The following is a 16,382-nucleotide window of genomic DNA, read 5'->3' on the forward strand; positions in this document are numbered from 1 at the left end:
ATCTGAGCTATGTGGCATGGGAAACGGAGCTTACAGATTGGAGATATGATAATTCTACAATTGTGACTCATTGGGACACTTTTTTGACTTTGAGTTTAACAACTGCAATATTTATGATTCTGATGTTTGATGCTTCCTCCCTTACTTTAATCATTGCTACTAGTCTCATAAATATATTTTCCATCAATCCTATACATTTCTGCTTAAAAATATTCCCATACTTAGAGTTTAAAAGTCCAGTTGCAAGACCGAAAAAAGACCGCAACTGGACCAAAACCGGACCAAAAAAGACCGGACCTCGGTCGCCAGTTGCCTCAGGTCCAGAAAAGTCCGGTTGCAGTTGCCTAACTTTTGCAAAAAATGAAAGGCCGGTCCAAGACTGGTTTGAACCGGTCCATTGTGGGACCGGTTGCCTATATATGGGTAGTGCTCATTTAGGCGATTCTATTGGTGGTCTGATCTTCAACATTGGTTGAGATTTGGGAAAGTTACAAGCATTTTAAGAATGGCTCGTATAAATCTGTGGGGCGTGTTTTTAGGCTTGTTGGCACTGAACCAGGGATTGATTTCCAAGCTTAAAAACCTTTACCAGTGTGTTCGTAGACCTCAAAAATGGTATGGAACATCAAATTTAGATAACTCTTGATGATTTATCATGCTCCAAGACTAGCACAAAGATCAGACATGTTAGAACGGCAAGTCAAAATCAGTCAAAATCACTGATTGGCTCATAACTTACCCAAACCTTGAGTGTTCGACAAGATACGAGTAGCTATAGTATCGTGACTAGCAGCACATATTTCGTCAAGACACCTAACCCTTATAACAACTTTTATTTTTCAAAGACAAGCCTGATAACGATTTTTTGTCAAGCTTATATCTTGCTTATATCTTACCCTATTGACAATATAAGACTAGCTATAGTATCGCCTTGACTAGCAGCACATATTTCGTCAAGAAACTTAAGCATAGTAATGACATTTCATATTTGACTCACATGCAGGGCGGAGTTTAGGAACTTTTTTATAATGCTCATATCTTGCTCAGATATTAACTGTTTACTACAAAAATTAGACCGTTGGAATCGTGGGAAGGGGTACTACACTGCCACAGGACCGGTTGTGGTGGCAACCGGTCTAAAACCGGTTGCAGGACCGCAAAAGACCACAAACATCGGTCTTCATGGGTCCAGTCCAGGTTCGCTGATATCGTGGGAATAAAAAGACCGGTCCTGGTCCGGTTGCCTCCAAATAAGGCAAAAGACCGGACTTAACCGGACTTTTAAACTCTAGTCGTTTGACACTATCCCTATTGGCCAGGACCATCTGCCGGGGCCAATGTGAGGGAGGTTTGGTGGTGCGTATCTTACCGTGACCATGTGGTGGTCAGAGGGGATTTGACATATTTGTGAGTCCCAGTTTATGAGGCTTTCAGAGTGTTGATCTGACGAGTATATTCTGTCTAGCCGGGACATGGTGTTGTGGTTACTAGTAAATGTGAACATTCTTTGTTGAGGGTATGTTATCCTCCAGGTATCTTGTATATTTAGGGCTGATCTCAGGTCTCTTAGGGTGTCTATTGCTCTTTTGTTATCAAAGCGGGCAGGAGCTCAGTCTATGGGATCTTCCGTAAGGTTGAAGTCACCGGCCATGAAGTCCATTTGGCCAATATCGTTTCTTTGCCATTCTGTTTTTACCTTCTCCCAAAAGGAGGGGTGTTCACTCATGTCATTCGGTGTGTATATGTTTAGAATATTTATATTTTCATTGTTGTGCCACTTTAGGGAGAGTGCGGCTGCGCGTCCTGGGATTAGTATTTTCATTTTGGCTGAGGCGGTATTGGTGAGTTCTTTGTTAATTACAAAGGCCACTCCGGCTGAACTTCCAGGGCAGGTGGGTTCGTTCATGTTTAGGACCATCAGTCTTCTCGAGAATAGTGTCTATCTGGGCTTGGTGTTCGGTGGTTAGGTGAGTTTCCTGAAGGCAGAGTATGCCAATCTTCTTTTCTCACATAGTTTGGTTGACGGCAGGCCATTTGGAGATTTGACCTGGGCCTAGTTCATGGGATGCGTGTCCTTTGATATTGAGGGTTCTGATGGTTATGTTCGCTCTTGTTTTCTTGTCGGTATTTATGGTGGCCATTCTCATTGGCTCGTGTGCTTGTTGGCGCTGGGGGGGGTATGGTATTTGTGTTTGGGGTTTGTTGTTGCCCTTAGTTTTGGGTGATTCCACTTCCAAGACCTTGAGGCGGGTCATCAGAGGGCCTCCCAGTGGTTTGAGGTGGCCCTCCTCCTTGCCTCGGGGGGCGTGCACCGAGACCAGAAAAAAGACCGTAATGGGGGGGGGGGGGGGGGGGAGTATGTTGGGGGTTTAGCGTGATCGTAGTGCTAATGCTATCATACAATCATGATGTAGCTTAGGACTGACATGGTCTGGTCAATCAGCAGTGGACTATGTTTTCATTTTCGAGGGATATTGAGTGCCCAAAACATTTGTATCGTCTACTAGTGAGAACTTCAGCCTCTCGGCACGGCTCGTCCGAACCTAAATAGATTTATGTGGTCTGGTATACACCATGTGTGGCGAGACTACTTTCGCTTTCCTGGTAGCGGTTCATGTCTCCTTTGAACCTGCCTTTAGAGTCAACATTTCACAATCCATTGGGTTTAGGGCCCAAGTCAGATCTGTTTTGTTTGTGGTTTGGCGGCCGGGTGCTTATTTGTTGTTTGGGATGTGGGGGGGTTCTCAAGGACATGTATATTGGTGGTGGTAAAGGAGTGTTGTGTAATGTGTGCATAGTAGTTGAGTGGGGCTACAAGGTATGTATAGTATTTATGGGTGTGCAGTGGCGGATAGGTGACAACGGTCTTAATGTGCGAGTTGGTAGTGTGAGAGGTTGGTGCTAGTTATGACATCCTCTTCCCAGGATTTTGCTCATGGATAAGATGTCGTTTATCTGGGCTCTATTGTCCTCGTAGGACCATACGTCCTTTACCGTTCGTCATACAGTTTCGTGGCCGGAGGTTGTGAAGCCTGAGACGCAGAATAGGAGGTTGGGGGGGGCGTTGGCAGCTAAAGGGGAGGGATTTGATTGTGATGTCCGTTGCGGACCATATGCGCTGGGTGACTAAGATGTCTCTTGTCTTGACTGATATGCCGTGGACAAGGAAGCATGTGGGGAATTCCTTGGCATCTTTCCCTCCGTGAGGTTAGGGCGGGGAGACGCGTACCGGGGGGGCGGGGGGGGGGGGGGCTTCTTGCTGGATGAAGTTGGTGATTATAGAAATGTTTGCTCTTATGTGTTTTGTAAGGACAGCGGCTGATTCATGGACCTTTTCCCGTGTAGTCAAAGACTCAGATTATGAGTTTGAGATATTTGACTTGGAGCCAGGCGAGAAGGACTTTGTTATCTAGGTGGTCGAATGCTTGAGCCGAATGTGACATGTGCGTCAGCGGGAATCTGCCAATTGGTACTGGGGTAAATTGGGGGAGCACAGTGATGTTGTTTGGTCCGTCATGTTTGACGACCGAACAGTTCCTTTCTGCGAGGGCAATGTGGGCCAGGATGGCCTGGTCTTCCTCAGATGGTGAGAAGGTGGGTTCTGTGGTAGCCGTTGAGCTCATGTTGGGATCTTCTACAGGGGCGGTGTGCGCATGTATGGAAAGAGCTAGTTTACTTCCCTCTACGGGGTGGGCATCCTTGGGCAGGTGGGCTGTGGTGCTGTCATGGCAGTGGGGTTTAAGGGAGGGGGGGGTGCACGAATTATTCTCACAGCGGGGGTTGGAGTGGGTGGGGAAGTGGGCGATGCTGGAGAGGGTGGTGTTTGCGAGGTGGATTTGTCATTGGGGTTTTTATACGTGTACACCTCTATGAGGTTTGTGGTTGGATTGGTATCTTGTTTGCTGGTGGTTTAAAGTCTTTTTATTTTATTTTTTGTGGTTTTTCTTAGTGGGCTGGAGTTTCCAAGTTGTCTTATGGGGGTTGTCTGGTGAGTATAGCAAGATTCTTCTTTGGTCTTGGGTTGGGCGTGGTTTGGGTTTTTTAAAGAGGGGTGGGTTGTATTATATATTATATTGAGAGGCCAGTGGGTGAGTGTGAGCGACTGTTGCTCAAGCTTGCCCACAAAATTGTGTGGGAAAAACCGCCATGGTAGTGGTACAGGTTCAAGTGCCTCCAGCCTTGTTTTTTAAATTACTATTTAAACAAGTGATTGACTTATTTCTTACCCGCTAACATGGTTCCCAAATTAGGGAGTCAACTACACAAGGCGCTGGGAAGCAGGTCAGTCCCCACCACAGTATAAAATAGGATCCATCATATCACGGTTAGTAGTAGTCCCCATCCCCTCTGGATAGCATCACTGCGGCTGTCACAGCTGGCCTGCATCTTTAATATTGACTCTTCTCATCTCTAGTATATCCTATCTAACTATCCAGGGCTTGGAGTAGAACATGGCTCATGTCCTTGACACTGAAGAAGGCGTTGACGGGGGCTACCCTCCATGTTGGAGTCAGTCTACTCAACCAACCCAACTTGAAGAGGCATCAACAGATGCACCATCTTCTAGAGAGGCTAGACAGATGAAAAAAATTGCCCAACTGGAGGGGAAGCTGAAGATCCTAGAATCTGGTCGTGCAGTAAAAGACAGGTAGTAGTCCTTCAACTTAGCTTTCTTTATGTCTTTATGTCTTTACTCACCACTGATATGAACGACTGTCTACAGGCAAATGAACTATTATGTTGCTCAAGGAAGAGCCATTAGACATGTTGTCAGTTTGTTTGACAACATTGAACAACTTATTAGCAAAAATGACAGAAGGTACTATGAAGAGGAGGGTGACATTACTATCGAGTTGGTTTTCCATCCTTAATATTTGAATGTTGTTGATCAGTTTGTTTATATCTTGCTAGTCAAGAATGTTTGCAGTCAGGATATATTACTCTATTACACACACTGAAGTGGTTTGAGAAGAAGACATCGGACATGAATCATGAAGAATATATCCAAATGTTAAAAATGGTGAGTGTTTCTACCTCCGCAGTTGCCTTGGTAGTGACAAGTCTTTCCTTAGCTTCACCAGGGAGCTGATGGTGTCAGAGGAGATGATACCTCTAAACTCAAAGCTCTTGTTGCAGAGTGGGTCAATGGGGAATTCAAGCCAGATCCACGCCTTGATCCCGATGATAAGCATTGCCATGGATTCATGAATGAGGCTTGCGGCAGGATGCTTTACCCAACCGAGCTTGATTGGAATAGTGAGACGTAAGTACTGAGATTCAAATTAATGCTAATAATTTGCCAGTGTAAAGGCAGAGATTAGAAATCGCACATCTGGTCATATTATGACAGATCTCTCTTTTCCTACCTTCCTGTACAAAAAGTATACTGCCAACATAGACAATTTAGAGGAGGGTCTGTTTAAGGGTAAAATTCTAGTTCAGGTTTGTTTTATTTAAACAACTCTTCATATTTCTATTTCTCACAATTTTGTAGGCGTACAAGGCGGTCTTCATGTCTCCGTCCTCAGCAAAGAATGTTGAAGGTGATGGTGATGGAGCAGATATCATTCAGAACAGCTCAGAGGAGTTCCTCTAGACTCAAGGTCAAGAAACATGTTGCTCGCATCATTCAGATGAGGAAAGTCACTCCACACTCTGTTGCATATATAGCATGTCAAGTGAGTGGTCACAATAGTACAGTGGCTCAAAAAAGTGTTCCAATGTTTGTCCAGTTTCAAGTAATTGCATGATGGTGAGTCAAGGTGTGTGAATATGATGTGGCAGTGCAGACACATTTGGTAGTAATACCTTCTGGCTTGAATCTGAACTATGTGGTGTGGGACACGGAGCTTACAGAGCGGAGATATGATAATTCTACAGTTGTGACTCATTGGGACACTTTTTTGACTTTGAGTTTAACAACTGCAATATTTACAGTAATGCACCGTCACTTGCGTTTCCACCATCACTTGCGTCGATGCACAACAACATTGTCAAATCACATTATTTAGACACAATTCTTGCTGATGTATTTTCATGGCATGTAGAGCTATGTATGGCTAGTATAATATCTCAAATCTGCCAGGAGGAAAGGTCACGATGTTGCAATTTATAGCTGAAATTTCACTTTTCTGTACATAGCACCTTTGAATGATTTTTGTGGTGCACTCAAACTTCATATATAAATGAAGATTACCTTTACTGACATCTGACATGTGTTGTTTGTAAGGATCATAGCATTCCTGATGTGCCAGTTCAATGCCGGTGAAGGGTTACACGAAACTTCACAATCAACGAGTTATCATATCTAAGTATGTTATGCATGACAAATATTAGCTAAATCAGGGTGGGCACATTAGGATCTGGCACGTCACGTACTAACAAAAATCTTTCCTACAAAACGCCTGGTATTGCCCGCTCTGTAGCAAAGAAGCAACAGATGGCTCGTGCTGAGCAAGAAAAAGCTTATGCAGAGGCGATGAAAAAATACCGTGATGAGCAGAAGAAGCCTGAAAGCAAGAGGAAGAGCAGAAAGGCCATTTGCAGAGATGTTGTGGAGAAGTGGAAAGCGATGAAAAAAACTGTTACTGTCAGTGCTGATACACTTCAACAAAGGCTCGAGGGAGGACGGACCTGTGGTCAGTTCAATGCAGAACAAAATTTGTGGCTTTCACCTGAGGAGGAAGAGAGTGTTGTTGCATACTGTATTGAACTCAGAAACCGAGGATTCCCTCTCAATCACTCTCGACTCAAGTTTCACATCGACATGCTCCTAGAAGCTCGCCTTCAGTCCAACTTCCCAAAAGGTGGGGTGGGAAAGAACTGGACCGAGTGATTCATTCTGCGCCATTCCGCACGTCTCAGTTAGTACTGGAGAAAACCTTTGGATACTGCTCGTGGACGAGCTGTTAATCCATCTACCAACAAAGCATGGTATGACATTTTGGGCAGGACCATCGAAACTGAAGATATTGAAGATGACTGCCTTTGGGCAGCTGACGAGACAGGCTTTCAGCCAGGCGGAGGACTCAAGGAGCGGGTAATCGGAGATGCAAATAGGAAGACTCAGCATCAACAGCGAGACAGAAATTGAGAAAATATCACAGTAATGGTTACCATCTGCGCAGATGGTGAAGAGATTCCTCCAACCATTATCTACAAGGGTCAGACTTTAATGACGAACTAGCACCAGGATAATACTTTGAATGCATCATGAGTGATTCAACACACAAACGAAAGTGTTTGCTTACCTCCATCAAGTGTTGCACATTCCCCGAAAGGATGGACTGATGGGGTCATCGGCCGTCTGTGGATTGAGGATTTTGACAAGAAGACTCGCGAGAAGGCAAACGGGCGAGCACGGCTTCTTATTGTAGATGGCCACAATTCCCACTACATGAAGGAATTCCTTGACTATGCTAGGGAGAATAAGATTCATGTCCTATGCTATCCGGCACATGCAACTCACGTGTACCAAGGTCTTGATGTTGTTGTTTTCGGACCACTGAAATGGTACTGGACACAGGAGAGAGATGCATTCAAAACTGAAAAACAACAGAAGGTTACCAAGGCCAACTTCGTGTCCATCTATGAAAGAGCTCATCATAAAGCACTCACCCCCAAAACAATTTGTGCTGCCTTTCGCAAGACAGGTGTCTGGCCACTTAACCCTAATGTTGTCACCAGCGACATGATGGCACCGAGCCTCAAAATGTCCTCAGTTGGGCTGTTACCACTGCCGCAACCAAGTCCTGTCCGCATCGTTGCTAAGGTCATGCATCAGTACCAAAGAGATTCAGTCTCCGTTAACGAGATCCTGCCTACCGACAAGGACCCATTATTATCACCTGTTCAGGCGTCAGCAGACTCTCCGAGATTGTCAAGTGCAGCTCACAAAGCTGTGACTGAATTGTCAGCGACATCAGCAGCATTCTTGGTTGCAGAGACACCCGTACATTCATCACACCGACTTCCAGCATTCGTTCTGACTCCGCTAACACCAACATGTAAAAGGAAACATGATCTGTTGGACTGCGATCCTGAATCGGAGAAGGAACGGATGGACCAAGAGGCACTAAGGGATGCATACAGACGTGAGTCCAAATACAAAAGTGCGCTCCTTGGGATGCAGTCAACAGTAGTCCCACAATCAATGTTCTGCGACCGCTTATCTAATCAGCTTGCAGCACAAGAGGAGAAGAAAAACGGCAAGAAAAATGCACCATTGGTGGGTGATGGGATACCAAGGTTACTCACTGGTGATGAGTTCTACAATCAAGTATCTGAGCATCGAAGAGCAGTAGAGGAGGAAGCAGCGGCAAAGGAAGTTCGTCAGATCGAAAGGGAGGGGAGAGCAGCAGCCATGGCAGTATGGAAGGAAGCGGAGGCAGCACGGCTGAAGAGAAACAAGGAACGTCGAGCCACATACAAAGAAGAAGTGAGGTTGTGGGAGGAGGAGAGAGATTGTGCCAAGGTCGAGAAGCGTCGACCAAGGTGGACAAAACCAAAACAGGGCAAATTAGAGTCGCCAATACCTAAACCGACTCTTGACGATGTTGAAGAAGACGACGAACGTGGTGTGAACGAAGACGAGGACATTGACGGCAATGATTCTGATGGTGGGAGCTCAGAGGTTTGATCGGCTGATCGCTTATCAGCAATAATTAATCACGTACAATTAGTTCTTATCGTTGAGTAATACCATTTTTGGGACCGACGCAAGTGACAGTGGAGGGTTGATAAAGGCCTTATTCTTGATTCATTCACCACTCTACAACACATGTTCTGATGCTCTCAATATTCTATCATACACAATAGTTCATGTATTAGAAAGTAATTGTCAATCACAATTTTTTTTAAATGTGTTGTTGTGTTGTGAGACATTCTCAAAGTTTTACCGACGCAAGTGACGGTGCATTACTGTATGATTCTGATGTTTGATGCTTCCTCCCTTGACTTTAATCATTGCTACTAGTCTCATAAATATATTTTCCATCAATCCTATATATTTCTGCTTAAAAATATTCCCATACTCTTCTCCACATCTCTCCTATAGCTCAAATAGCCCCTGTAGATGGTTTTGATGTTTTCAACAATGTCCAATAGGGTTTATGGTCATGAAAATTGTTGCTAATGATAACAAAGTAATACTATGGTCTTCAAATGATCTTGTGACTAACTTTGAGGTATATTTGATACGCCTGTACTACTACCGCTTAGAGGATTCCGAGTTCTTACGGACCATGATAAATAGTCATGTCATATTCTGCCAATATCACTTCCTTTTACTCCCTTGGATTTTATATCTAAGTCCGTGTGATCAACAAAGTCCCCTTAGTCTTCCGTGTCGCAACGGACCTCATTCTGTTCCACGGATCACTTCCGGTAGCTCGTTACCTCGTTACCTCGAAACCTTGCCACCTCGATACCTTGACAATTGTACCACTAGATATCTGTTCCGTCAGAACCGTCTTCCATCCGGACATTCCATTCTTACATTGGACTCTCTTCCGCGCATCTGCCACACAGATCTTAAGCCCGACGGATTGATTCCTTCACATTTACTGCAAAGACTTCCTTCAGTAGCAATCCCCTTGGGACGAGCTATTATACTCGCACTCATATGGATCAGTAGTCTACTCTAACAGGCTACACAGAATCACTTTCGCTCAGCGCCCTACTGTGGTACTCGGAGACGGCTCTTCTGATTCAACAGGCTGGATGCTCATAGCAATCTCAGGGCATGCCGCCTGCACTGGCACAGAAGGTCCATCGCACTGTGACGTCGCCGAAGTACTACTAGTCTGCCAATTAAAAGGTTCGTCATCCTATCTGCAATCCTATTGGATCTGTCACAACTTACTTGTTTCTTAGCAGACATGTGTGCCGCACAATGTTCTGTGTGCTTTGCTTGTGATGCAGAACACTTTCTTGCTGCCGCCACAATAATGAGGTCCTTGATGTGATTGGACTGCACATGTAGCAGTGGGAATATGTCCTGCCATGGCATCCGCAGCACATGCTCAGTGATAGTGTAATGAGGGACCACTGCAAAAATTTCTGCCTTGATCACATCAGGAAAAAGGGAATTTTTCTTAACAACACTTATGGTGACTTGAAGGTGATTCTAAGTAAGATTCAGTAGAATTCTGCTAAGTACGTCATTGCTTAAAACAAGTAGGGTCTTCCGATGAATATGACTTATTGTTACACTTATCAGCGCTTGACATAAGTACACAGTTAAGCAATGACATTAAGTGTGACTCATCATGTCAGATTCTCTCAAAGACACATTGTAAGCTAAATCAAAATAAGCAGACCAGAAGTAGAGGGATTCAGCTCTAAGCAGCCACATAGGTCCAAGTATATATTTATATTTTGTCTTTAAGGCTCCCAAGGTTACAAAATCAACGGTAAGTGTAGAATTCAGACAATAAAGCGGTGAGAATCATGTGTATTCATACCATGCAAAAAACATCCAAGCATATCTTTCAAGTTAAGACTCCCAAGTTCTACACAGTTGATAGGTAAGTGAACAATTCAAGCACTCACAAAACTGTTCAAGTCGGATGTATACCATTAAGATCGTGATCAAGACAAAGCGGTCAGGAAAAGCATCAATTCAAGTGGTGACTAAGACAAAATGCGAATGAAGACGGCCAAGCGAAGGAAATAAGCGTGATCATAAGAACTGCCAGAGTTGAATCAGGTCAGTAAGTGAATACAGCGCTGGCAAGCAAACCACCGGCAGAATGACAAGAACAAATGTTACTACTCCACGTCAGAGCCATCCGAGTCTTCGGACCCAGACTCGGACTCCGAGATGTCCACGAGCTGGGCGCGTTCGTCGAAGTCTTCATCATCCACAGCGTCATCGACGGCTCTATCGTTGCCAGAACGATGGCTCTTCTTGGAAAATTCCTTCGCAGAAGTGATGATGGCTTGGAACTTCTCCTCTCGGAGGCTTTTCACGATCGACTTCACATATGAGCGCGTGGAAGAACCCCAGGTGACGTCATTGAAGCCCGTTTGGCGATTGGAGACTTTGCCGGTTGAGTGATTGAGCGTCTTCGGCAAGGGTATAGATTTGCCCTTGGCAGCGAGAACCATTTCGATGGTTATGGTACGAGTAGCGATAAGCGTCAATGCTCGTTCAACCTAGTAGTAGCAATGAGTGATCAGCGAGGTGTGATTAGAAAATAAAATAAAAATATATTACCGCAGCACATGACAGTGCTAGACCCCCAGCAGGATTCAAGTCTTCTTCCGGCTTGTCTAGTAGTCCATGTATCTTGCGAGCGCCGTTGATAGCAGTGAAGTGGGCGCCAAATGTTTGCACCACGAAGGCACCTTGATAAAGGCCGCGGAACTTCTGTATTGCATGTTAGTACTAGTGGCACAGCGACAATAACAGAGGCAATGAATAGAGATAGTGAGAAGCACGTACAGATTTATCATCACCGTTTGCCTTCTTGTACAAGAAGCGAAGCTTGTCCAGCGCGTAAGTAGCGAATTCGACACGATTATCATCGGAGTGCTTGAGTGTGTCCTGGGACTCGAGGTATGCGATGACGATTGCAATGGCTGCTGAGCCGATGAAGCTTCGATAGGAGTCAGCAACACGCTGGACAGTCTATAGTACCAGGTTGAAATTAGTATTGCCATTGAAACATATGAACAGACTTACTATGAGATACACGGTGCTCGTGCTTGTGACTGTGCACGAGATGTTGGGGAAAATTGCGTCCCAGATCACCTGCAATTTCTGGCAGGCCAACTTGGGGGGAACTTCCCAGGGGTTAGCCAGAGTTGCAACGTATTGCATGTAAGTAGAAACAAAGACACGGCGCCAAAGCTTTTGTTCAACACCATCCGGGAGATCGTTGTTGCCAGGTTTCTTCGTGCGCTCGGCTTGACGAGCTGGGGGCTTGCCAGGCGAATCCTTGACGAGAGCCTGTACAATATGATGCGGTTATATTATAAGGTCAACAACTGACTTTAATGTTAAAAAAATAAGAAGACACTTACCGAACTTGAAACTCGTTTTTTCCCTTTGGGAGGGCTAGCAACTGCGGCCTCTCGTTCGAGACCCTGGGTCTCATCTTCATCTGAGAGTCCTCCGAGTCCATCATGGAGTTGCAGAGTATCTTGCTCTTTCGGTTCCTGCGTGATGGGGATAGCGTGAGAAATCAACACGTTTTCTGTCAACACCGAATTGGTGGATGAGCGAGTGCTGGCATTGGTCAGGGGGGGAAGGCGGCGTGAACTTGTGCTATTTTTGAATATGCTGGGCTGGCTGGTGGTGGCCTTAGTGGGCTTTGCATTTTTCGGGATGCTTGCTGCCCAATCGTTAATGCCAGTGGAAAAGTCCTTGCCATTGGGAGTCGAGTCACTGAGGAAAAAGTAATATAGAGTTGTTTCGTCGAGAGTGAGCTCAAGCATGATAAAGGGTAAGAAGAAAAGGGCTTACCTTTTCGAACTCGGCGGAATCCGTTTCTCATCAGAACGTGCTTGACGGCTAACGCTGATCTTCTTATCATCTGCCAGATCTGCCTTCCCCTTCCCCTCCTTCTCCTTCTTCTGCTTCTCCTTCCCTTTGCCCTTCTTATCAACACGACCTGGAGCCCCAGCCATAGGAGTAGCACCGCGGTCATATTCACTCAAGATGGGCATGGTCCACTGAGGTGGCTGCCTTCCCGGAGGGTGACTGGTGATAGGTTCGTCCGAGTCGTTGTTCAAGCGAGCAGCCGGAACTGACTGTGCTGATTTTTTACTGGTGGCCTTCTTAGATGCCTTCGTTGAAGGCCGATCAACGACCATAGCATCGTCATCCTGCTGAACAGATGCTGGCTGTTTGCTGGGAGCTTTCTTCGGCGTTGCGTCGACAACAAGGATGTCCGAGTCGTCTGAGTCGTTCGAGTCATCGGAATTGAGGCTGATTGTGCTGTGAGGTGCGGTTTTCTTCCTATCTGCAGCCTTACTCTTCCCTGACATATGAGTTTGCTGGACCGCTTTGATAGCATCTCGTACAGAACTCTTCGTCACCTTCCCTGCCTTCTTCCCGCTAACTTTCGTCTTTTTCCTGGGCGGCGACGACGGCATTGCACTATCAGACCCATCTGCGTCTATGTCCGAGGTCACCGTGCCTGAATGTTGGGTTGGATCGGGGTTGAAGGCGCTGCTATCAGCAGCCGCATCATCCATCTCAGCATCCGACAGAAACCCGTTGTCCTCCGCAGCGGGAGTCTGTACAATTACCTTCTGCTTGCGAGGAATTGGCTTTGGCCTTGGCCTTGGTACCGAAGGTGCAGCTCGTGCATCACTCATCTCGGCATCTGAAGGAGGCGTAACCTTCTTCTTGGTAGCAGGAGGCGCCACAACAGCCTTCCTCTTGCTTGGGATTGGCTTTGGCTTGGGCAGCGCAGCCCGCGGTGTAGCATCGGTCACCACATCCTGGTCCGCCTGGTTCTTCTCATATTTAGCAACACGTTTGATGCTAGCTCTCTTGGTGCGTTCTTTCTCTTCTTTAGCATCTAACTTAGACTGACGCTCAGCAGCTACTTCTTCTGCAGTACGGCGTTTCTTCTTCGGGGTTATGTCTGGGATACCCGGATGCTGAGTTGCATTTTTTGCACGGGTGACACGTCGAGTAGACATAGCAGGAGTAGATGGGGGCGAGCTTGCAGGACGCAAAGGCTTTATCAAGAAGACGCGTTTACAAGTAAGATGTTCGAATCGGGACTTCAATGTAATTTGACTTGCTAATTTGCCACGCCTCAACAGCACGCTCTTCGGCCTGAGTGCCCGAGTTCCATTCCTTCATATCTCCACGCCTTCGACCATATATTTCTACTTATCGATGTCGAATTCTTTCCGAACTTGCCAGGGCTTGAAGGAGACGACAATCACCGACTATCAACATCGATACCAACAATTCAAATCTTCATTGGTGACCAACATCCTAGTACCAGTAATGTTTCCTCTAGCTCCTAGTAAACTGTGGTGCGCTGACTGCTGTATTATAGATGCTACTATGTTTGCCGTGACTCGCTGCCTCAGAAGATTGGAAGGATCAGGCGCACCTTGTGTGTGTTTAGACTTGAGGGGGGGGGGAGTCTCACTTCTGTGGCCTTCGCATGTCAAACGCATTCCGTCATGCTCTTGGCCTTCCTCTCATCAAGGTGGACGATTGTGATATGCTTAACTTGAATGGTGAGGTTTCCATTTAATGTCCGGTTGGTAACTGCGGTGTGCTGACTGCTGTGTTATAGATGCTATGTGTGCCGCAACTCCCTGCTTCAGAAGATTGGAAGGATCAGGCGCACCTTGTGTGTGTTTAGACTTGAGAGGGGGGGGGGAGTCTCATGTCTGTGGCCTTCACATGTCAAACGCATTCCGTCATGCTCTTGGCCTTCCTCTCATCAAGATAGGTGATCGTCTTCGCATGTCAAACGCATTCCATCATGCTCTCGGTGGTGGCTGGAAGTTATTCATGGGCGCGCCTTGCATCAACCCTGAACACATCGTGTTGTGTGGCTGGAAGTTATTCATGGGCGCACCTTGCATCAACCCTGGGCAGATCATGTTACCATTGGCTACTTGTAAGTACTCGCATGCATGATGTTCTCCTGCGCATTTACCAGGCCTTGTATAAAGTCAACTCGAAGTTACACCTCCGACGCCAGACTCATGGGCCCCATTCGAGTCTACAATACCATCGGCACTATCTTATGATGCGGGCCAATGGCAACCTTCGTGCGCACAATATACACAACCTTGGCCGCCCTCAACCCACGCTACCATGCCTAGTGACGGGCTGTATCCGCCGTTTTTACAACAGGTCAGGGCGCACCACTCATATGCAATCCCAGCATCCACTGGCATCTGAAGAACCCGACGTCCCGTCATCACACCATTCCTCCTCCGAGTCGAGTTCACGACGTTCCCAGTCATCCCGACCTGGCACCGGACATGCTGCAACAAGCTCAGCACGCATGCATTCACGCAGCCCAACTCAGACTAGCGCAGGTGACGAACAACTTGAAGCACCTGGGAGTCGCGACGATCAAATGGAGTTTGACTTGCCAGAGTCAAATGGACGTGGGTATGGCTTTCATGATGATGCTGCCAATGAGGCAGGTATGAACAGCTCAGATCAACGCCCTTCAAGTGGTGCTGGTTCCATTGGCCAGGCGAGTCGAGATGGTAGTGTTCCTCTTCAAGTTCCTGGTGTTACCAGAACATATCATCCTAATATCAATGGTGCGTGTTAATTTCACTTGACGCTCATCCAAACTTGTGCTCACTGTATACTCTTCTCCATATGAAGGGAGAATTTGCGACGAACACGGAGATGACATACCACCGAATACTCCGCCACCTCCGCGTCCATCAAATCGTGGACCAGACAACTGGACACCATATGCTAATCGAGTCGAATTCGAAGTCGCAGACTTCCTCTACCGTCGCAACCAGATGTCGGGGGGCGATATTGACTTTATATTCAACCTGTGGGCCGCCTCATTAGCGGCTCATGGCGAAACACCGCCCTTCACAAACCACGTTGAGATGTACAACGTCATTGATTCGACGCCTCTAGGTGACGTCGCCTGGCAGAGTTTTAGCTCTGAATATAATGGTGCTCTACCTGAAGGTGACATTCCGACATGGATGACATCCGAGTATGATGTGTGGTTCCGAGATCCTCGGATCCTCGTGCACAACATTCTCTTCAACCCAGACTTCGAAGGCGAATTCGACTACGCTCCGCTACAGGAGTATGATACCAGCAACGGAGCACATCGCTTTCAGGACTTTATGTCCGGTGATTGGTGTTGGAAGCAGGCCGTAAGCCATTTTTCATCCTTTTTCCAATTTTCTCATCTCTCACAATTCACAGGATTTGATTGCCAAGGATCCCAATACAATTGGATCTATGTTCGTTCCAATAATCCTTGGCAGCGACAAGACTACTGTCTCCGTCGCTACTGGACACAACCAGTACTGGCCGGTTTATATGTCGATCGGCAACATCCGCAACAACGTGCGACGTGCACACCGCAACGGTGTTGTATTGCTGGGCTTCCTAGCCATCCCGACAAGTACGTGTTTCAATTTGATGTTGTCTGTTGCTGGCGCTAATTAGATGCATATATTTAGCTGACAAGGAGTCCGCCAAAGACGCACACTTTCGAAAATTCCGCCGTCAGCTTCTCCACTCATCGCTGGCGAAGATGCTGGAATCCCTCAAACCAGGTATGACAACACCCGAGGTTGTACGCTCCCCCGATGGTCATTTTCGACGTGCAGTGTATGGCCTTGGACCATATATTGCCGATTATCCCGAGCAAGCATTGCTCGCTTGCATCGTTCAAAACTGGTGC

At 46.5% G+C, this 16,382-nt stretch overlaps 6 protein-coding genes across 6 annotated transcripts; 5 read left to right on the forward strand and 1 right to left on the reverse strand.

The window, feature by feature from the left end:
- Positions 1–505: 505 nt before the first annotated feature.
- On the forward strand, positions 506–2,478 carry DEU56DRAFT_762308 (uncharacterized protein; the record flags this gene model as incomplete). The annotated part of the gene is made up of 11 exons (XM_041350675.1): positions 506–591; positions 919–971; positions 1,075–1,197; positions 1,320–1,356; positions 1,492–1,516; positions 1,571–1,734; positions 1,784–1,841; positions 1,866–1,892; positions 1,937–1,967; positions 2,239–2,356; positions 2,415–2,478. The coding sequence occupies 11 exons, from the start codon at positions 506–508 to the stop codon at positions 2,476–2,478; spliced, it is 786 nt and encodes a 261-aa protein (XP_041200852.1).
- A 2,258-nt stretch (positions 2,479–4,736) lies between these two features.
- DEU56DRAFT_693549 (uncharacterized protein) lies at positions 4,737–5,551 on the forward strand (the record flags this gene model as incomplete). The annotated part of the gene is made up of 5 exons (XM_041347180.1): positions 4,737–4,852; positions 4,912–5,020; positions 5,073–5,263; positions 5,304–5,442; positions 5,495–5,551. Coding segments are annotated over 5 exons (612 nt in total), but the record flags the coding sequence as incomplete, so codon positions are not given.
- An 888-nt stretch (positions 5,552–6,439) lies between these two features.
- On the forward strand, positions 6,440–6,835 carry DEU56DRAFT_749815 (uncharacterized protein; the record flags this gene model as incomplete). Its single annotated transcript, XM_041349470.1, has 1 exon — positions 6,440–6,835. One exon carries the CDS (start codon positions 6,440–6,442, stop codon positions 6,833–6,835), a length of 396 nt encoding a protein of 131 aa, XP_041200854.1.
- A 939-nt stretch (positions 6,836–7,774) lies between these two features.
- DEU56DRAFT_749822 (uncharacterized protein) lies at positions 7,775–8,638 on the forward strand (the record flags this gene model as incomplete). Its single annotated transcript, XM_041349471.1, has 1 exon — positions 7,775–8,638. One exon carries the CDS (start codon positions 7,775–7,777, stop codon positions 8,636–8,638), a length of 864 nt encoding a protein of 287 aa, XP_041200855.1.
- A 2,132-nt stretch (positions 8,639–10,770) lies between these two features.
- Positions 10,771–13,656, reverse strand: DEU56DRAFT_920176 (uncharacterized protein; the record flags this gene model as incomplete). The annotated part of the gene is made up of 6 exons (XM_041358396.1): positions 10,771–11,157; positions 11,219–11,371; positions 11,447–11,632; positions 11,687–11,953; positions 12,028–12,391; positions 12,470–13,656. 6 exons carry the CDS (start codon positions 13,654–13,656, stop codon positions 10,771–10,773), a joined length of 2,544 nt encoding a protein of 847 aa, XP_041200856.1.
- A 1,668-nt stretch (positions 13,657–15,324) lies between these two features.
- DEU56DRAFT_695910 (uncharacterized protein) lies at positions 15,325–16,382 on the forward strand (the record flags this gene model as incomplete). Its single annotated transcript, XM_041347217.1, has 3 exons — positions 15,325–15,846; positions 15,899–16,100; positions 16,159–16,382. Coding segments are annotated over 3 exons (948 nt in total), but the record flags the coding sequence as incomplete, so codon positions are not given.

This window comes from Suillus clintonianus, assembly GCF_016758775.1.
Source record: "Suillus clintonianus strain FC179 chromosome Unknown DEU56scaffold_205, whole genome shotgun sequence".
NCBI lineage: Eukaryota > Fungi > Basidiomycota > Agaricomycetes > Boletales > Suillaceae > Suillus > Suillus clintonianus.